The sequence below is a fragment of the Ictalurus furcatus genome, chromosome 1, assembly GCF_023375685.1.
Source record: "Ictalurus furcatus strain D&B chromosome 1, Billie_1.0, whole genome shotgun sequence".
Taxonomy (NCBI): Eukaryota; Metazoa; Chordata; class Actinopteri; order Siluriformes; family Ictaluridae; genus Ictalurus; species Ictalurus furcatus.
This window is the reverse complement of record NC_071255.1, coordinates 16,451,441-16,473,954: the sequence shown is the minus strand read 5'-3', so window position 1 is coordinate 16,473,954 and position 22,514 is coordinate 16,451,441. Positions and strand designations below refer to the sequence as shown.

Below are 22,514 nucleotides of genomic sequence, written 5' to 3'. Positions count from 1 at the left end.
ACAGTGTTAATGGCATGTGGAGAACTCATGTGCCGCATTTTATAGCACTCCATTGAGAGAACTAGCCATAATATTCAACTTTGCATATAAGGCCAGTGAGAACTGTCTCGTTGGCCTGGTGTAGGGGATACACGTATTATCTGATGTAATGACACTGCAACACTTCTCTTCCCTCCTATTTATTTCTTTGCTCATCTTTCTCCTCCTCTTCATCCTGATATGACCCTTTAGGAAAGCCTGGCCTCTATCATTGACTTGCAGTTTCCCAAAGTCATTCAGTATTCTGTCTAAATGCTCCTGAGGTTTTTGGACTGTGCTTTCCTTCGCTTGCCCTCTGAACAAGCAGTCTGGCTCCTTTTCCCTTGGCTTATGGAAATGTGGTCATGGCTGTAGGCCATGCATTGAGAGCATTGGGCAGGAATGACTTTCAAGGAACAGAATTGCAGATCAAAGCTGACTGCCCCAATGCTCTCATTAACAATTTAGATCCAGACAATCTTGTAAATGCTAGACAGACTGAGAAAGAAAGATGGGGGAAGTGACACATTTTCTGAAATTGAAATAAATGGGGAGAGCATTGGCAGCTTGATTGTAACTTTAGGTGTGTCTCTCCCAGCATTTGGTTTTCCTTCATTTTCTCTGAGGCTTTCTGGTAACTGCTACTGAAAATTATATCTTCCTCTTTAATTTTCCCCCCAAGCCCAAGCTGGGCATTAAGTCCAAGATTCACTCTGGTGAGGACGACTATAACACACCCAGTTATTTTTCTGCTTAGAGGAGCACTTTCTCTCTTTTTTACTTTGTTAATGCCAGTTTCCAGTGCTCTCAGACGCCCACTCTCTCCCTGCTGTCTACCCCCACTCTTATGACCTGGTTTGTCCACATCGTTTGTAAAGAGCAGTATGATGTCCTGAGGTTTTCATGCACAGAGAGTGGGTTATTTGGGGCTGTGTTTGAGTTTCATACAGATCCCTGTATCTGGCTTTTTAAACTTAAACTTCTTAAAAGCAGAAGTTATTAGTTTAACAATAAGGATTTATAGTTTAAAAAAGGAAGCAGAATCATATTGAAGAATTTTTGTCTTTGATGTTGGGTGCTTAGGTGATTTCATAAAACCAGATTTGACATTTTAGTTCTATTTAAAAAAAAAAAAAAAAAAAAAAAAAAGGTTTACAAGACTTCAAGACTGCAAGAGACAGAAAAAAAGACAGAAGAGTAGAGATTAGACTTCTATAATTACACTACATGCTACTATAATTATTATACACTGTTGTAATTATGCTGTACAGTATATTCATCTTCAATTTAAGTAAAGCCTAAATGGATGGAACTGTTTTTGTAAGTGTATCTTCTTCGTATACATAGAAATGTAGACAACTGTAATAATCTGAGAATTTACATACTGTAAATGTTGCAATGCATGTTCTAAAATTATGACCCATTATCTACCTTGGTATTTATCTATAGAAAGTAATAACAAAACCTCAGTGATTTGAATATGCTAATTAACATATTTGAAATCCCTTGTTTATGCAGGTTTATCTTACATACATTTAAAACTAATTTTAAAAGCAGTGAACAAAATTGCATGTCCACCAGAGTTATGTCTGACCTGGTTTTCAAGCACTTCCCTTTACAGCATAAACATGCAGTTCATTTGCTTTTTACAAATGCAAGTGTACTCTGTCTAGCAGATGGTCCTTTCTTTCTTTATTTAATCCAGTCTTCTGTAGCAACTGCCCATGTCGGATTTAAATTGTCCCTCCTACTAAATTAGATGTGTATATTAAGGATGCAAGATAAACTGATGTATTAGAAATAGATTTTTTTTTAAAAAGAGAGAGAGAGAATAGACATCTGAGCCAAATAACAGGTTAAGGACAGATAACTAGTTTCATCATCAGAATTCTGATCACACCCAAGAGCGCCAAAAGCCCACTGAGTCCTCGTCCATGCCAACTGGAATGCACACAAGGTTGCCAGGTCCATTATCCAGTAATCCCCGACTGCTGGATCAACAGTTTTATGTGAATGTGAAAATTACCTGAGACCAAAGCTTTCAAAGTAAAGCTATACACATTAAATGAGCCAACATAAATGATAACTTTGCAGAATCTGCTTCTGTAAAGACCACACCTTATGAGAAGGTTGCTATAATGAATGTCTTGATCCAAGTGTTTGTTTCCCTGGGTTTTTCTTTTTTTTAGACATACTTATGTACAGTTCAATATTCCATTTCATACAATACAATGATTACATTATACAAGTTTGTCTTGATTTGTGTAAGATGCACTAAAGGAGATGAAGATTAGGAATTACTCCAATCTGGCAACAGTAAAGGGACAAAGAACACACACTTAGTTTAGCTCTCTGTTCTCTCTTGCTCTCTCACTCTGGACACATGCATGTGAAAGCATGCTTCAGTTTCTTAAATGAAAACGTTATTGCAAACTAGAACAGAATCCAGATTGATAAATGACAACTTAACTAATCAATGTTTGCATCCTTTGTCTTAGTCTGAAAAAGTGGATCTTATTTTGAAGTTCTGTTTTCTTTAAGTGACCTAATTATTCTTTACATTTTTTATATGTTTAGCAAAATTTGTTTCTGTTTTCATCCACAATAAGCAGGTATTACTTTTGCTATGAAAATGGTTTACTCTATTTTTGCTCTTCTCTCTTCCTTTCTCAGATCAATGATGTTCCTGTCTCTGCTGCTGTGTGCCATCTGTCCCTTTGTCCTGCTGTCCTCTGCTGTCCCTGCACCAGGAACAGGTGTGTCAACTCCACATACTGACTAGGCTATGATTAATGAGGCTCAATACATAATGCATGGGGGTTCATTATTTTACTGTTTTACTGCTTTGCCTCTCCAGAGGCTGTAATATATGTTGAGGCTTCTCACAGTAGGTGCCAAAGTAAGAAGTTCAAGGTCAGAGCTGAATACTGTCATTTATCAGCTGCCTATTTGCTCGACTGATACTTTTACAGTCACTTGGCTAGATTTTCTCCAGCTTTGATGTGTCCACCAAATAATTGTTTTCTCAATACTTATGATTTTCATCTTGGATGTGTATAGTTTTTTTTTGTTACCTGTTTACATCAAATGGGTGTTTTGAGAAAGTGATGACAAGAATGGACTTATTAGTCATTTTCTGTGTTATCATATATCACGTTACATCATATCATTTCCTCAGATGAAACCAGGCTCTTGCAAGTGATGATCCCTGACAGCCCTCCAGTGTCAGCCGTTTTGGGAGGATCCTTAATCCTGCAGTGCCATGTATCACTGCCGCCCCTGTCCTTCTTGGGCCGCTTTGCTGGGAACACCATGCCGCGGGTAAAGTGGAGCATGCTCTCCTCTGGACGAGAGACTGAGATCCTGGTAGCACGAGGGGAGAGGGTGAAAATCAGTGAGCCTTATAAAGGTCGGGCCTCTCTGCTGAACTATGACTCCTCTCCAACTGATCTCACTCTCCAGCTGGACAGTCTGAGGCACAATGATACAGGATTCTACCGCTGTGAGGTCCAGCAGGGACTGGAGGATGCTCATGTTCTGGCTCAAATCAAAGTGAAAGGTAATTATCCTAAGGTGATTTACACCTTAAACACCTAAAAAAAAGTGTTCTTCATACTCTTGTTGGCCCAAGTAGAAAGCTTTTGTATAACCCCAATTCCACAAAAGTTGGGACAGTATGGGAAAATGCAATAAATAAATAAATAAATGTTTGTTTGTTTGTTTTTTTTAAAAAGAGTCATTTGAAAATTCAATTAACCCTGTACTATACTGAAAACACATTATTAACACATTATTTGATGTTTTACTTTATGAATTTAATTTATTTTTGAAAATATACACTCATTTTAAATCTGATGACTGCAACACACTACAAAAAACAGTTTACCACTGTGTAACATCACCTTCTGGGCACTGAAGACACCAGTTAGTTAAGTTTAGCAAGTGGAATTTTCCCCCATTCATACATTATGCATTTCTTCAGCTGCGCAACTGTACGTGGCCTTCGTTGACTTATTTTGCGCTTCATAATGTGCCACACATTCTCAATCAGAGTCAGGTTAGGACTGCAGGCAGGCCATGCTAGCACCCGCACTCTCTGCTTACACAACTATGCGCTTGTAATCCAGGCAGAATGTGGTTTGGCGTTGTCCTGCTCTGGATGGCAGCATATGTTTCTCCAAAATGTGTAAATATCTTTCTGCATTAATGGTGCCCTCACAGATGTGCAAGTTACCCATACCACGGACACTGACACACCCCCATACCATGACAGACGCTGGCTTTTGGACCTGACGCTGACGCAGCTTGGATTGGTCCTTTTCCTCTTTGGCCTGGAGAACACCATGGCTGTTTTGTCCAAAAACTATATGAAATGTTGATATCCGGCTTTTGCTTTGCATAGTAAAGCCTTAACTTGCATCTGTGGATACAGCGGCGAATGGTGTTGACATGACAAAGGTTTACCAAAGTATTCCCAAGCCCATGTCAGGATATCCATTACAGATTCATGACAGTTTTTAAGACAGTGACGTCTGAGGGATCGGTGATCACACGCATTCAGAATTGGTTTTTGGCCTTAGCCTTTATGCATAGAGATTTGACCTGATTCTTTGAATCTTTTAATTATATTGTGCACTGTAGAAGGTGAAATGCCCCAAATCCTACAGATTTGTCTTTGGGGAATGTTCTTCTCAAAGTGTTGGATTATTCGCTGATGCATCTGTTGGCAGATTGGCGAGCCTCGACCCATCCTTGCTCTTGAACAGAGGTGGGCAATCTTTTCCGGAAAGGGCCGTTGTAGGTGCAGGTTTTCATTCCAACCAAGCCAGAGGGACACCTGATTCCACCTGTTTAATCAGCTGATCTTGGCTTTCAATAGATTCAGGTGTGGCTTCTGCTTGGTTGGAATGAAAACCTGCACCCACACCGGCCCTTTTCGGATAAGATTGCCCACCCCTGCTCTTGAAGGACTAGGCCTTTTTTGAAGGCTCCTTATACTATGATTAGAAGATTGCCTCACCTGTTTCACATCACCTTCTTATTTCAACTTGTCACATCACTATTAGGCCTAAATTGCCCATGTCCCAACTTTTTTGGAACGTGTTGCATGCATCAATTTAAAAATAAACAGTTGATTATGTAAAACATCAAATACCTTGTCTTTATATGTTATTTGATTAAATACAAGTCAACACACATTTACAAATCACTGCTCTTTGTTTTTATTAGCATTTTCCATACTGTCCCAACTTTTTCAGAATTAGGGTTGTACTTCTTCTGTACTTCATCAGACTTAGTAAACTGCACATCCTTGGCCTAAAACTAGTGTTATAACTGATACTATTAATTTTCAGAACACATTAGCTGGGTCTCTGCTTTCAACTTTTGATATCTGAATATCCTTAGGCGTTGTGTTTCACTATCGACATGCCTCCAATCGCTACGCATTCTCTTTTGGTGAGGCCAAGAATGCATGTGAAGACATTGGAGCTCAGATTGCCACTCCAGAGCAGCTTCTGGCAGCATACAACAGTGGTTATGAGCAGTGTGATGCTGGCTGGTTAGCAGATGGATCTGTCAGGTCAATGAATTACCATACAACAAATTTTGTCCTAACAGTGTTGCTGTTTAGCATGGTGATGAAAGAAGCATGATTAATCATGAATGCATTTCTTTTTCTGTGGAAAATATTAATATCTCGAAGCATTTTTGTATGTGTATACTCAGATACCCTATCCATACGCCTCGTGAGGGATGTTTTGGAGATATGGATGGCCTGCCAGGGGTCCGGAACTATGGCATGATGGAGGCTGATGAGCTTTATGATGTTTATTGCTACATAGAAAACATACATGGTAAATAATGCTATTTAGTTATTTAAAAAAAAATTTTTTTGCCTAGTTTCTATTTTGAGGCCATTGTTTTTTACTTCAGGCAAAGTGTTCTACGGATCTACCTCACAGCGATTCACACTGGCTGAGGCTAAAGCATATTGTAAACAACAGGGTGCACAATTAGCCAGTACAAGTCAGCTATACGCTGCATGGAATGATGGTCTTGATCACTGTAGCCCAGGTTGGCTAGCTGATGGTAGTGTACGCTATCCTATTGTAAACCCACGAGAGCGGTGTGGGGGGTCTGAACCTGGCGTTAAGACAGTCTATCGCTACAGCAATCAGACAGGCTTTCCTGAGCCTCACACTCGCTATGATGCCTACTGCTTCAGAGGTAACAAATATGCCTTCATTTTAATATTGTTAGGAGTTTGTTATTATTAATTATTAATTTTAACATTTTTAGGAGTAATTGCAAATACTGCTCATTGCTGGGTTTTCTATTATATAGTATCTGAATTTCAGTGTTCTTTTTGTTTATATTTTCACAGCGGTCCTTAGTTCTCAGACAGACATTGGCCAAGACATTGTGACCTTAGCTGACACAGAGGAAGAGTTCAGTCCAGGTCATGTGACTCAGAAGACAGAAAGTGAGGCTCAAGGGGCTGTTGAGATTTTCTCATTCTCCAGTAAGCACACACTTAAGACAGAGGAGCATGACCCTACACCATCCCCATTTGATAAAGTTCATACAACCATTGCTAGCAGAATTATCATCACCACTCCAGAAATATATGGACAGAAACCTGAGCCGACTCAGAGCTCCTGGCAAGCAGTGCTCATCAAGCCCATTGATTCTGAGGCAGTGCCAAAGATACACCTGGAACCCAGCTGGACTCAACCAAAGTCAGCAGAAGACCAAGATAAAGAGAATAGTACAGTCAATTCAGAAGTGAAGACACACGATCAGTTAATGCCAGACATCAACCTGGAGCTGGGTGAGCAAGTGGAATACAGCATATTTACAGAGAGTAAACCAAACATAACAACTGACAACATGGAGCCATTATATGAGTTTACGGAGAATGGAGTATCTGAATCCATGCCTGAGACCATCCTTGACGATCAAGGTGAAAGCCATGTGGATGAGCATTCCACTGTAATAGAAGAACAAGCAGGTAACTTCACTGTGGCATTGGAATCAGATGTCAGTCTGGATTTCAGAACTCAGACCACTTCTTCAGAAATTACTGAGGGCTCAGGAAATGAATTGACTACAGCATTCACTGAGAAGATTGGCCCCAATGTCACAGTGAGACAAGATGATTCGTATGAACGTTCATCATCTGAAGTCACCACAGAGAGTTCTTTGCTGGAAGATATAAGTCAACCAACAATGAGTAAGTGGAAATTAAAAAAATAATGCATTTCATTCTTTTTCCATTTGAGCAAAATATCAGTGACTTGGCAATTGTGAGTAAAACTAACCTTTTTGTATTCTTTCTTTCATGTTAACAATGTCACAATAATTCCTTTAAATGACTCAATGATTGCAACTGTTTTTAATGCTACTTCACAGGTTTTGAGCAAAGTCATGAGCAGACTGTTGCAACAGACACTTCCAGTACTGTAGCTCAAGTGGAGCAAGAAACAGGACATACTTCAGCTGAATCCCTAGTAGTGTCTCTCGGTTCAGCTGATAATGACGGTGATCATGAGTCAGGTGTGACTGCGATACCTGTACATTTTTCAGAGAAACAAACAGAACCCATTGATGGTTCTGGTGATGATGAGAATGTGCTACTGTTGACTCTTCTGACCGCACCGGCGCCTCACCTGTTGGGCACATCAATTTCCCCAAATGCATTGGTTGTGGAGGCTAGTTCCCCTCAGGAGTTGGACATTACTGTTCCAGAGATCAGTACTCCATCTGGCATCAGCATCATAAAGGAGGAGGTGAAGCAGTTTGAGCAGGAGAGGGTGGAAAATGCACCTGTCCTCCATCCCATGCCAGCAACGCCACTGACTGAGACCAAGACAATGTCAAGCAAAGACAACACTGGCCATGAAGATAACTCATCAGGAACAGACAACTCTTCTGGACTGGGATCTTTAGTCTCAGATCTCTCCTATCTCAATGCCACTCCCATCATACCCTTCAACTCCACATACCTCCTGAACATAACAGAGGTTAATGATACTGAAAATGTTCCCAGCACCACTCATTTTGCTGTGGCAGTTACACTGATCCCAGACATGACCCTAACACCAATTTGGGACACTATGACCCCTCCCACCCCACCACAGGAGTTCCGGGCAGATGTGGAGTTCAGCAGTGACACCCCAGTAATCACAGATGATCCTGACTTCTCAGCCAAGTCAGACCCTACTGCAGCTTCCACCACTGAGAACCCTGAAGAGACCCAGAGTCTGACCTCCTCCATGGTAACCAATGACCAGGAACGTGAAGATCAGGACCTGACTCCCACCACAGAATCTCCAAACAGCAAGGAAGAGGAAGAACTGACAACCCCAACACACCATACAACACCACCTCCCAGACTAACAGAGAGAGTGCTGGACAGAACAGGCAGATCAGGTATTAGAATTAGAATCAATGATTTTTCCTTCTATAATTTAATATGTTGCTTAGTGATTTTAGTTTACTTTCACAACATATACTATCCATCCATCCATCCATCTTCTAGGTTACACAAAATATTTGCTATCTAAATCACTGAAAGCTTCATCTAGATGCTTAATAAAAATTACATTAAAATTTTCCTCTTCCTGAAATTGTTTCTTGGGTTAATTATAGTAACCTCTGTAACTCCTTGTGGAAAGGAAGACCAAAAAACACATAACATGGAGTATTAACATCTGTCGGGATTGAGAAATTTTCTTTTTTCAAAACATACATCACTTTTGTCACAAATCCTAACAGTTTTGTTCACATTTTCACCAACTATATAATGGTTCCACCTAGTGGACAAACCAACACTTAGCTCTACTTTTAGCCTGTCTTTAACTGCACACTTTATACACATTTTAAACCAAACTGGTTCAATACTAACATTAATTTTGCTGTCATACTGAGCATAACTATTCAGTTTAAAAATTGGAACTGTGTATTTTTAGATGACTGTTTGGAGAATCCATGTGCTAATGGAGGCACCTGCATAGACATCGGTACTAGTGTCAGATGCCTGTGTCTGCCAACCTATGGGGGAGAATTCTGCCAAACTGGTGAGTTATGTATGATCAATTTTTTTAAATGGTTAGACTTGTACTGCAAAAATTTCTGAAATTCAGACCACATCCTGAGATGTAGAATATTGATAAGATCCTCACTGTGAATGCTGATTTAATTGCCCTTCTTAGATCTGGAGCAGTGTGAGCCAGGCTGGGAAAAGTTCCAGGGCAACTGTTATAAGCACTTCTCAAAACGTCAGAGCTGGGAGGTGGCAGAGCAGCACTGTCGGATGTGTGGCGGTCACCTGGTCTCTGTTATGTCACCTGAAGAGCAATATTTCATCAACCGTAGGTCTAAACTGACTTAAAGAAATGCTTACTGTACCTTATGGACAATTCATATGGTTGTTCCTATTATTAGATACAGTGCTGTGAAAAGTATTTGCTTCTGTTTTTGTGTATATCTCATACTAAATAGTTTTAGATCTTCAAACGAAATACAACATAAAATAAAGGAAACCTGAGTAAACACACACTACAGTTTTTATTTATTTATTAGTTTTTTTATTGAAGCAAAAAAAAGTTGTCCAACACCTATCACCAATGTGGAAAAACTAATTGCCCCATTAAACCTACATTCTGGTTGTGCCAGCTTTAGCAGCAATAACTCTCAAAAGCAGAATAACAATCAAACTTTTCTGATAACTGGACATCAGTCTTTCCCTTACTTCTAGGACTAGGACTTACTCCTATGCTTTGGATCATTGTCTTGCTGCATAATCCAGTTGTGTTTGAGTTTCAACTTAAGGACTGAAAATCGGATTCTCATTTAGGATTTTCTGTTAGAGAGCAGAATTCGTTTCCCTCAATTACTGCAAGTTGCCCAGGCCCTGAAGCAGCAAAGCATCCCCTCACCATCACACTTCCACCAGCATGCTTGACCGTAGGTATAATGATCTTTTTGTGGAATTCTGTGTTTGGTTTACGCCAGATGTAACGGGTCTTTCAAACAGTTCCACTTTCGACTCATCAGTCCACAGAACATTCTCCCAACAGGTTTGAGGATCATCAAGGTCTGTTTTGGCAAAATGTGGACGAGCATTAGTGTTCTTCTGGGTTAGCAGTGGTTTTCACCTCACCACTCTTCCATGGATGCCATTTTTGCCCCATGTCTTTCTGATAGTGGAGTCATGAATCTTTATTGATGCAGTAGAGGCCTGAAGCTCCTTTGATGTTGTCCTTGGCTCTTTTATGATTTGCTGGATGAGTAGATGCTGTGCTCTTGGAGGAAATCTGGAAGGTCGGCCTCTTCTGGGAAGGTTCACTACTGTGCTGAGTATTTGGAGATAATGGCTCTCACTGTGGTTCTTTGGAGTCCCAGAGCCTTTGAAATAGCTTTGTAACCCTTCCCAGACTGATGTATTTAAATCACCTTCTTTCTCATCATTTCTGGAATTTCTTTCAACTTTGGCATAGCATCTTACTGGTTAAGACCTTTTAACCAACTTCATGCTGTTGAAAAAGTTCTATTTAAGTGTTGATTTGATTGAACAGGGTTTGCAGTACTCAGGCCTGGTTGTGTCTAATCCAGCTGAACCCCATTATGAATGCAGTTCCATAGATTTGGGGAATTAGTAACCATGGGGGCAAATACATTTTCACACAGGCCCAGTTGGTATTGGATAACTTTTTTGCTTCAGTAAATAACATTATCATTTAAAAACTGTATTTTGTGTTTACTCAGATTACCTTTGTGTTATCTCAGATTTTGTTTTAATTTCTGAAACAATTTGTTATAAGATGTACACAAAAATCTGAAGAAATCAAATACTTTTTCACAGCACTGTATTAGTGACATAAAACATCAATTTGCTTTTGCTATATTTTATATTAAGCTTATGGAACTGAATGTATATAAGATGGTGGATGGTGGAATTGGTCCAGACAGCAGTCACACAAATTGTTGGAAGTATCCAGTAATGCACAAATACCCCAAACCATCCATTCTGTCTGCAAGAAACCACTGGCGCTTGATGATTCCTAAAAGGTCCTTTGAAGCCAGAGTTAGAGGCAGTATTGTCTTTAGGCCTGAAAAGCATGATGATAATCAGGCATTTGCTATGTGACTCACATCCAGGCTTTCTTCCACAGATAAGTACAAGGAGTACCAGTGGACTGGTCTCAATGACAGGACCATTGAGGGTGACTTCCGCTGGTCTGATGGAAACCCGCTGGTAAGCTTTGTATGGCTCAAACTGTTATGGAATTGTAATGGTAACCCACTGGTGCAGCTTACAGACTTCTCTGCTAATTGCAGTGTGATGTTCTGGGAAAGGTGCTTCTTAACTGCTGTTTCTATAGTCTGTTTTCTTCTCTGAAAGTGTTAGAGATTACAAAATTGGATTAAAACCCACATCCGGTTTTGTAGCAGTTTATATATTTAGACTTTTGTTTCTTCCATCTTCTTTCTCGTTATATTGTACTGTTTCCAAAACAGGAAAAACAGACAGTGTTTTTATAATACACAGATATACTGTATACATCAGTGCAAAGAGAATAGTAATAAATAAAGAGAGAATAATTAAATAAAGCTTCAGTGTACCCTAGCAGAAATTATATAGCTCTTGACTTCATCACATAAAAAATATGCATATAAATAAATAAATAAATAAATAAATAAATAAATAAATAAATAACCTTGTGTGCACTTTTAGCTCAGTTGTAGGAGAGTAAACTGACTTTACTGGATATTGTCCTTTACCTCTGGTACCTCTGGTGCTCTGTTGTGGCAACAGTCTTTGCAGGGCTGTTCAGTCTGTATGTAAGGAACACCCTTTTCACCTAAAGTGTTTAGTAAACTTGTATGGCATCCTAAGCACTACTTTCAAGTCTTCAAGCATGTACAATATCAGTGGTTGCTCACTGTTTGTCATATAGTCAACAATTAACATATAAGCCTATAGCCAAGGTCACATCGAAAGGTCAAATGCAGGAAAAATATAAACTTGCAAAACAGTTCAACACAGATTAAGGCTATGAATCGCATACAAAAGCATTCAATGAAGCCTTTGACATTGACTTCAGAACACTCACAAAAAGCTTTCAAAAATGTGTTGGCAGCATGCTGGTAAAATGGTTTCCTGAAAATCTGGGCTAGATAGCAACTCATGGAGAATTGTTTGCTTTGGGCCAGGAACACAAATTAAAAAGGATGTCACATATTATTCTCCCACAGATTCTCCCACAGACTCAGACATTCTTCATTCTATAGATACCTTCACTGTCTTAGTTTTTAACATGTTTTCTTAAATTAGTGTTCTTAATCCATGGGCGTAGGAGCCATTATACATGGGGGGACATTTCAAAATCTAGGTTTTGCCCCCCCCACTTTTTCCTAATCTCAAATTTTACTTCACACTGCCTGCCTGTCTCCGAGGATTTCTGTGTTGGACAGTCTCCAAATGAATCCATAAAGCAATGTTTAGAAACATAATTCAATAAAAAAAATTAACTTTCGTTGTAATAAGCTCAGGGGTCAGAGTCGAGTAGCTAGAGATTGCTGAAACTGTTTTCCTGTAGCCAAGCTTGACGAGAGCAAAGTGTCTGTCACTGCAAGGTAATAAGCCAAACCTGGTATAGATTTTCAGGGCGGTGGCTACTCTTACACAACAAAAGCGTCCTCCGCGAAGCCAGAGTGTGGGGGAGTGCCGTCCTCCGTGAAGCCTGAGTGGGGGGAGCGCCGTCATCCACGAAGCCAGAGGGAGGGAGACAGAGTGATGCCCATAATGGCGTCCGCTGTCTGGCCAAGGGGCTGGGGTGCGTCCTCAATGGAGCAAGGCTACAGAGCGACGTCCTCAGCAGAGCAAGGAAGCAGAGCGACGACCTCAGCAGAGCAAGGAGGCAGAGTGATGTCCGAAGAGGGACAGGGAGGATGGGAGATGGTTTTAGTTGGGTCAGTAGCCCCCTCCTCAAAAAAATTTTTTGAGGGGTTGCGTGTCAAGCAACTCCTGAGTGGTTCTGACACAACTTACCTTCCCTTGTTGCTCCCACACCAGGAGATTCCTCTCTAGGAGGGCTTCCTGGACAGCAAAAAAATCTACTGCATCCATCTTTTAGATCAAGTTTTCCGTCATGTAATTGAAGAGGCAGTGGATGCAAGTGCAGATTTATTAGTAAAAAAAAAATTTTTTTTAAACCTAAAGCAGTGAAACATTAACTAGGGACATAAACACTGGAACAAATGCAAACTGACAGACGAGGGGTATGGCTGTGGAACACAAGATTACACAAATGTACAAAGACAACAACAGAAGCTTGATAGTGAGGTGCTCAAAGGCTACAACATAAATAAAGGGGCTAATGAGGGTGAGAGCAGGCATAGGTGAGCGTGATTAGGACATGTGATGGGGTCATGTGATATGCTGGGGTTGATGGGTAATGTCGTTCAGTGCGGATTTTGGCATAACCATGACAGTTCTTAAAATAATGGCATAAAATAATGTGCCACCTACGTCACTCATAGCACCAAATTGTTAGAAAGTTTATTACCTGCTTGAAGAATCTTAAGATCCGTTTTTCCTCAACAAAAGCATAGCTGTTACACCAGCTTTTAAGTTTAGAGGCCAGCTTATGTACAGGGCAGAGAAGGGGGAGAGAGGAAAATGTATTATTATTATTATTATTTTTAAACACGTTAAGCAGCCTGAGCCTGGCCATGGTGTGCTTTGAGATACACATACAGTGTTCTTAGACCATACCGAGACAAAAGGGATGAAAAAAAGAACATTAAAATAACAAATGGTCCTAAAGTCAGAGATAAAGAATAAAGAAAAGTGTGTGTGTGTGTGTGTGTGTCGGCATGATAGAAATACAAGTCACTATACCCTTATTTGACCTTATTTCTAAGCGTGTGATTACCAGACAGGCAAACAAAAGTGGCAACATGGTAGCGGATTTAGCTGACAATACTGGAAGTAATTAGAACAGTATGGTATTATACACCACTGGTTAGTGGTGTTAATAGTGAAAGACAATTATTAAATCAGTGAGTAGGCTTACCTGACCACACTGTATTTGTTTTTAATTTGTCTCTATTTTAACAGTTACAGCTTTGGCATCTGACAGTTTTAATGTGCTTTGCTTTTGCTCAGCTTTGACTATGGCTTTTAGTGCTGTAACATGGATTAATTTGGAGTGGAAAAAAATATTTGTTGCATTGATTCCGTAGTCAGACTTGCTGTTTTGTGTCTGCTTGCACATCCAGCTTGTATCCTAGTAAGTGGAGTCACTGTATAAAAGTGAAGTATTTCTTGGCACATGCACGCAGTACAGTAATATAAAAAATAATATAATTGATAAAAATATATTAGAGCAGTATATGGTTGATGGTAATTTATTTTAATTGTTTTATTTTTATTGTTACATGTTTAACAATAGAGTTCACAAAATGGCTGCCCACAAAATGGTTCCTCTTTTGCCTTGGTAAAAGGGTCAGAAAGAGAGAGAGAGAGAGAGAGAGAGAGGGGCGGGGAAACGGAATTGCACGGCACACCTTAGGCAGTGTCCTTAGACAAGAACATGTCTGTATGTTTTGAGCTGTTCATTGACTTATCAAAGCAAGATAACTGGTTAAACTACTACTAATGACAGGTTTCTCTTCACATTCAGGGTAAAGTTGCGTAACCATTGTTTAAAAAAAAACCCTTGACTGTGAAACATAATTTTCACAGTTTTCCTATGCGGAGAAACAGGAGGGAGGCGATACAGAGACACTGAAATACTTGAGTTTCCAAAAGACACAAACACATTACTTGCTGAAGCATGCATACCCCTTTGTACATCACTCTGTTTTACACTCTGCCACACTATTTCCACTTTATGTAATCTTATATGTCCAGTATATACAAACCCTGTTTTGGCGTATCTGGTGGCCATTTTTTTAGGTGGGATGACAATAGAACCTCATTTTTATTTGTCTCCGGTAAAGAGAAAGCCAGTGTGGAAAAAGCTTGGCATTAAAGCATTACAACTACAGTGTACCTTTTGGGGCAGTGATAAGTCACGAACAATTTATATTTTAATGATGTGCACAAACATGAAAATGTGATCATATTTAACACAAAAGTGTTAAATATGATCACAAACACTGTTAACAAACACTGTTAGTAACAACCATTTGAAAAACTCCAAACACAACTGAATGAGGAATTCAGTGCTCTTGACTAGTGTGGTAATAATGGGAGCTGAGAGAGAGAGAGAGAAAAAAAATGTGGAATATCTGTGGGTCTCTGGAAATTGAGTTGGGAAACACAGGTGTAATGAAGAGTAGCATTTGTCTTTTGCCTTCTTCTCAGTTTCAGAGAGCAAAGTGTCTGTCACTGCAAGGTAACAACCAAAACCTGGTAGGAATTTTCAGAAAGGTGACTACTCTTACACAATGAAAGCAGAATTGATTCATTTGGAGATGACTCGAATATTCTGTGACTATCCGTGGGGAAAAACCTTGTGTCCTGAGGGGAGGGCTGTTACGACACAGCATTAATACACTCTTGAGCACACTAACGTATAGATGGAAGATTTACCACTTTGTATTTGAGGTTGGATATCGTAGATATTTCAGCCCATGGAATTGCTGTTTGTTTGCTGGTTTTGATCGACAGTTTTGTTGTTGAAATAATTATTTAGCATATGAAACTGTCAAATATGCATAAGTTTGAAAGCAAGCTAGCACACAAATTGTGTGTATGTGCCATTGCTACGTGTCCATAAACGATGTAATGGTAACATTAGACAAAATGTTCACACAGAGATGAGCATCATACAATATTTTAAGAGGAGCAGGACAGAGGAGGATGAACGAGCTTGGTAAGTTGTATGGATAGCTATCAGTTAGCTAGCTAGTTCAGGTCACACTGTGTTGGATGTTTGGGACAGGGTTCCATCGTATGATGATTGCTCCCACTGTTGGTGAGATGGAGCTATGTGTTGGAGACTGAATGTGTGTTTTCATGTTCTGATTCTGGAAAACGTCACCATGGTAGGACAGTGCTGCTGCATCAAGAACTGCCACAGTAGGTCACATTGTCATCCAGCAAGAAAACTGGACAATGGAGTGTTTTTTCTATAGAAAAATATCCTCCAACTCGTACTCATAGGGTTACGGTTAGGGTTAGGCCAACTCGCCAACAGAAACAGCAATCCTCGCAGGATGGCACCCACAAATCAACATGTACTGTGGCTAGCTACATTAATTAGCAGCTGAACAACTGTCCGTTTGGAGTAATATTAATGAATAAATCGAGCTTCATTCAGTGACATATATCAGAACCCGTATCTATCCATCTATCTATATCTATCTATCTATCTATCTCTCTATCTCTCTCTTTATATATATATATATATGTATGTATATATATATGTATGTATGTATGTGTGTGTATGTATGTATGTATGTATATATATATATATATATATATATGTATGTATGTATGTATGTATATATATATGTATGTATGTATGTATGTATGTATTATATATATCAATTGGTCACCACCTGTGTTTTACAACTATTTAACCAATGAAAAGTATTTAAACAGCTTGTGACTAAATCTCGGCGCCCCAGTCTGAGTATTCTCAATCTTCTTTAAGTGCAAATACCCTCTTACAACCACACTAATTAGTACATTTACATTTATTCATTTAGCAGATGCTTTTATCCAAAGCGACTTACAAATGAGAAAATACAAGCAAAGCGATATATCAAAGCGAGATACAAGTAAAGCGATATATCAAGCAGAGAACAATACAAGTAGTGCTACCATGCAAGATGTATAATTTACTTCTAGAGACATATAGTACATTCTTTTCTCAAAGGTCATTAAAAATGACTTTATTTAATAAAAAAAGAATTTTTCAGGGGAGCATGCCCCCGAACCCCCTATGCATGCATTTCAGCGTCCGCCCCAGGTTCAAAATCACTCCTACTTAATCTTAGCTAGTCTTAATCTAAGAAAATTTGTAAAAATGTAATCTGCAATCTACAACACTGGATATGTGTGGGGAAAGATGACTAACTTTGGCCCATCATTATGGTGCTACCACAATAGTGGATATTGTCATTTTCACAATCATTTTCTCTTTCTTCTCTGTCTTAGCTGTATGAGAACTGGTATCGTGGTCAGCCTGATAGTTATTTCCTATCAGGAGAGGACTGCGTGGTGATGGTATGGCATGATGATGGGCGCTGGAGTGATGTGCCCTGTAACTACCATCTGTCCTACACTTGCAAGAAGGGCACCAGTGAGTATGCCAACCAGTGAAGCTGCTCATAACACTTTACATAAGGGAGTTTGTCCCTTCAAATAAATGAACATTCAGTTTCAATTCTTCAGGGATAAGGGAGTATGCATAGTATGCATACTGATCCTGACAAGGAGTTTAAAATGCAAATTCTATGAGCACATTGTTCTAACATTGCTTGTTCACCTAATTACAAAAAAGTTGTGCACTTGTGTGTGTGTATGTATGTGTGTATATATATATATACATTTTATATATATATATATATATATATATATATATATATATATATATATATATATATATATATACACACACATACAGTATCTCACAAAAGTGATTACACCCCTCACATTTTTGTAAATATTTGATTATACCTTTTCATGTGACAACACTGAAGAAATGACACTTTGCTACAATGTAAAGTAGTGAGTGTACAGCTTCTGTAACCGTGTAAATTTGCTGTCCCCTCAAAATAACTCAACACACAACCATTAATGTCTAAACCGCTGGCAACAAAAGTGAGTACACCCCTATGTGAAAATGTCCAAATTGGGCCCAATTAGCCATTTTCCCTCCCCGGTGTCATGTGACTTGTTAGTGTTACAAGGTCTCAGGTGTGAATGGGGAGCAGGTGTGTTAAATTTGGTGTCATCGCTCTCACACTCCCTCATACTGGTCACTAAAAGTTCAACATGGCACCTCATGGCAAAGAACTCTCTGAGGATCTGAAAAAAATAATTGTTGCTCTACATAAAGATGGCCTAGGCTATAAGAAGATTGCCAAGACCCTGACACTGAGCTGCAGCACGGTGGCCAAGACTATACGGCGGTTTAACAGGACAGGTTCCACTCAGAACAGGCCTCGCCATGGTCGACCAAAGAAGTTGAGTGCACATGCTCAGCACCATATCCAGAGGTTGTCTTTGGGAAATAGATGTATGAGTGCTGCCAGCATTGCTGCAGAGGTTGAAGTGGTGGGGGGTCAGCCTGTCAGTGCTCAGACCATACGCCACACATGCATCAAATTGGTCTGCATGGCTGTCATCCCAGAGGGAAGCCTCTTCTAAAGATGATGCACAAGAAAGCCCGTAAACAGTTTGCTGAAGACAAGCAGATTTAGGACATGGATTACTGGAACCATGTCCTGTGGTCTGATGAGACCAAGATAAACTTATATGATTCAGATGGTGTCAAGCGTGTGTGGCGGCAACCAGGTGAGGAGTACAAAGACAAGTGTGTCTTGCCTACAGTCAAGCATGGTGGTGGGAGTGTCATGGTCTGGGGCTGCATGAGTGCTGCCGGCACTAGGGAGTTACAGTTCACTGAGGGAACCATGAATGCCAACATGTACGGTGACATACTGAAGCAGAGCATGATTCCCTCCCTTCGGAGACTGGGCCGCAGGGCAGTATTCCAGCATGATAATGACCCCAAACACACCTCCAAGATGACCACTGCCTTGCTAAAGAATCTGAAGGTGAAGGTAACCCTATTGAGTATCTGTGGGGCATCCTCAAACGGAAGGTGGAGGAGCACAAGGTCTCTAACATACACCAGCTCCGTGATGTCGTTATGGAGGAGTGGAAGAGGACTCCAGTGGCAACCTGTGAAGCTCTGGTGAACTCCATGCCCAAAAGGGTTAAGGCAGTGCTGGAAAATAATGGTGGCCACACAAAATATTGACACTTTGGGCCCAATTTGGATATTTTCACTTAGGGGTGTACTCACTTTTGTTGCAAGCGGTTTAGACATTAATTTTGTGGTCAGTAAACCATTTTTGCATTGATTTTGATGTATGTTTTGGATCATTGTCCTGCTTCAAGATCCAACCACAGCCCATTTTAAGCTTTCTGGCAGAGGCAGTCAGGTTTTCATTTAATATCTGTTGATAGTTGATAGAGTCCATGATGCCATGTATTTTAACAAAATGTCCAGGTCCTCTGGCAGAAAAACAGTCCAAAAACATTAAAGAGCCACCACCATATTTAACCGTGGGCATGAGCTACTTTTCCATATGGCTATCTCTCTGTGTGCGCAAAAACTACCTCTGGTGTTTATTGACAAAAAGCTCTATTTTGGTTTCATCTGACCATAGAACCCAATCCCATTTGAAGTTCCAGTAGTGTCTGGAAAACTGAAGGTTGTTTTTGGATGAGAGTAAAGGCTTTTTTCTTGAAACCCTTCCATATAACTTGTGGTGATGTAGGTGACTTCGAATCGTAGTTTTGGAGACTTTCTGATTCCAAGATGCAACTAACTTCTGCAGTTCTCCAGCTGTGATCCTTGGAAATTTTTGGCCACTAGAACCATCCTCTTCACAGTGCGTTGAGACAATATAGACACGCATCCAGTTCCAGGTTGACTCATAATATTTCCAATTGACTGGAACTTCATTATTGCCCTGATGGTGGAAATGGGCATTTTCAATGCTTGTGCTATTTTCTTATAGACACTTCCCATTTTGTGAAGCTCAACAATCTTTTGCCGCACCGCTATATTCCTTGGTCTAACCCACTGTTATGAATGACTAAGGGAATTTGGCCCATGTGATACCTCATATCTATGCCCCTGGTTGAACAATAAGTCATGGTTGAACAATTTCCTGTTCCTAGTCACCCAGGTGTACTAAAAAATGTAAAATATCAATGGGAATATACTTTAAAGATTTGTTTTGTTTGCAATTGTTTGATATCAATGAGAGCAGAATATTTTTTCTAAATTGATTTAACAAAAGATCAAAATAATAATAGTATAGTAATTTTAGTAATTTAGTCATTTTTTTTAAATAAATTTTATTTTATTTTATTTTATTTTATTTACTTTTTCTCAGCTGCATGTGGCCAGCCACCTCTTGTCTTGAATGCTAAGCAGTTCGGTGAGCGACAAGCTCGATATGTGATTAACGCTCAGGTGCGTTACCACTGTGAGGAGGGTTTCCTTCAGAGACACAAACCCATCATCAGGTGCCAAAACAATGGACGGTGGGAGGAGCCACAGATCACCTGTACACCACGTAAGAAACTGTTTCACCAATGATGGCTACTATTTTTGGCTACTATTGATAAGATTATGTATGGATGAGTAGGAATGGTTTTTAATGACTCTAGTAGCCCAATAATAAAATTTTCTTTCCTCTCTTTACACCTCAATCTGTTCATCATTGTGCAAAATTACATGTATTGTGTACTTTATGTATTGTGTGTTAGTAATGACTTCTGACTTTTTTTTTTTTTTCAACAGAACCAGTGGATTTAAGTAGAAAACAAGTTACATTGCCTTCTGCAAAGAACTAGGAAGCCACAGAAAATGCAAAACCACAGTGATGGAGCTTTTAAACCAACCAGCTTCTTTGTTTTCTCTTTCTATGCTCCATTACCTTTCCTTTAAGAGACCTGCATTACTCATCAGTGTCAGTGTTTCAAACAAAAACACCGTTGTACATCACACTTGTATTGTGCTACTCCATTCATCAGCTTATTTCATACATTTTTCTCTTTTCTGAAGGAAATGACACTGAATTACTTATTTTGTAATTCTATGACACAAAAAGCATAACTTTCACCCAACCAGTAAGTTACTACAGAACACATTTTCCAAACAATAGAGGTATATATTAAAGCACTAGCAAAAATTGCAAAATGCAAATGCGACTTAACCTCAGCTGGTCCGAATTAAACTGATGCCACTGTCTCATAATGACTTCACTTCATCCCACTGATAGTTCTCATTACTGCCACCAGTAGGCAGAACAACATGGCCAGGGTGAATGGGAGCTCAGAAATGAAATAACCCATTGCTAAAATCAATCCGATGAGAAATTGAAAAGGTACCAGCTCATCTTCAGTGACCCATTTGTTTATTAGTGGCCTCTGACTGTTACATCCTCACATTCACAGAACCTGATATGTAATCAAAACCATGCCTTTAGCATCAAATTGGATTAAATAATATTCATAGATTCTATAATTTACTCTAAATAAATGTGGAAAAAGAGGGTTAGCAGTGGCAGGCCCTGGCTTACTTCACTTAAACCCTGCAGTGGAAATAAGGTTAATAATACTCTCTGGCTGCTGTCATTCTGACATTTGTACTCAGTAAAACCTGTGTTCCTCAGCCATGTAGAATATGTTTATAATCAACCCAATTGGTGTTTAAGAATCAATTTCCAGTATTTCATCACACCTTTCAGTTAGGTAAAGCGCTGACCAAGAATCATCAAATCCAGCATACAGATTCCCAGACAACATGCTAGTTTTACTGTGGTCTTGTACATCTCTTGATTGAGAGCCTCAATTTTTACAACACCAAAAACTGCCTTGACATTTCAGTATCCAAGCTTTAAGAGAACAATAAGCCCTTTATTGACTCTTTAAGAAAACAAGCATCCTTAGATACAGTGAGATATAATAAATTTAGTAAAGAAAATTCCTGTGTGTGGATTAATTTGTGCCTGGCTGTGAAACACAAGCTTTACATTTTCAAGTAATTTGGTGCTCAGTTTTTTCAGGTCTCTTATTTGCTCTGGGGAATAATCAGTACTTTATGAAAGCTGTTCCCAACGTCATAAGAACTAGCTATGTTTTTACTAACCTAAAAGAATTTATTTCTGTATTCTGCATTTTTGGTGACATTACATACTGGTTGAGTGTACATATCTTTCTGTTTTTAATAATTTTAATGTCTCATTGTTCTTCAGAAATATTTGATTTAAGTCTACTCAAAATCAGATTCATAAGACAAAACAAAATTGTCTAATTCGGTATAAGATCCACTATGCTCACTAAATATGGGGAAATAATGTCTAGTAAAGTTAGTTTTTAGGCTTACAAAATTAAGACTATTGGATGTATGTTACTGAATCTAATTAGCTGTCAAGCATAGATCAGCGAATGTGTTACTAATACACTAATCGGTGCCACTAGGTCTATCATTTAGTACTTTACTGATTTTGTACGCAAATCTTTTGTGGTAATTTATTTTGTGGCTTGGTTTTTCCATTGGGAAATATAGTATGGAATAAAGCCTGGAAGAAATTAAACAAAGACTTCAATTACTAACTTCACAAAAATTGCCATAGGCATTTTTATTTATCTGCTCATTTTGTCGTGTTTAGGTTTAATTAAAAAAAAAAATTTAAAAAGTGAAGCCATCTGGTATATGGTACCATAC

General features: G+C 39.3%; 1 protein-coding gene across 1 annotated transcript in view; it reads left to right on the top strand.

Moving 5' to 3' along the window:
- Positions 1 to 22,514, top strand: part of bcan (brevican) — a 25,419-nt gene extending 2,905 nt beyond the window's left edge. Inside the window, exons 2-14 of the mRNA XM_053629430.1 lie at positions 2,692 to 2,774; positions 3,197 to 3,577; positions 5,425 to 5,599; positions 5,746 to 5,873; positions 5,953 to 6,246; positions 6,404 to 7,252; positions 7,432 to 8,451; positions 8,991 to 9,098; positions 9,234 to 9,392; positions 11,196 to 11,278; positions 17,198 to 17,342; positions 20,176 to 20,358; positions 20,586 to 22,514. Of these exons, the coding sequence (XP_053485405.1) occupies positions 2,692 to 2,774; positions 3,197 to 3,577; positions 5,425 to 5,599; positions 5,746 to 5,873; positions 5,953 to 6,246; positions 6,404 to 7,252; positions 7,432 to 8,451; positions 8,991 to 9,098; positions 9,234 to 9,392; positions 11,196 to 11,278; positions 17,198 to 17,342; positions 20,176 to 20,358; positions 20,586 to 20,638 (3,661 nt within the window). The 3' untranslated portion in view covers positions 20,639 to 22,514. The remainder of the gene's footprint in view (positions 1 to 2,691; positions 2,775 to 3,196; positions 3,578 to 5,424; positions 5,600 to 5,745; positions 5,874 to 5,952; positions 6,247 to 6,403; positions 7,253 to 7,431; positions 8,452 to 8,990; positions 9,099 to 9,233; positions 9,393 to 11,195; positions 11,279 to 17,197; positions 17,343 to 20,175; positions 20,359 to 20,585) is intronic.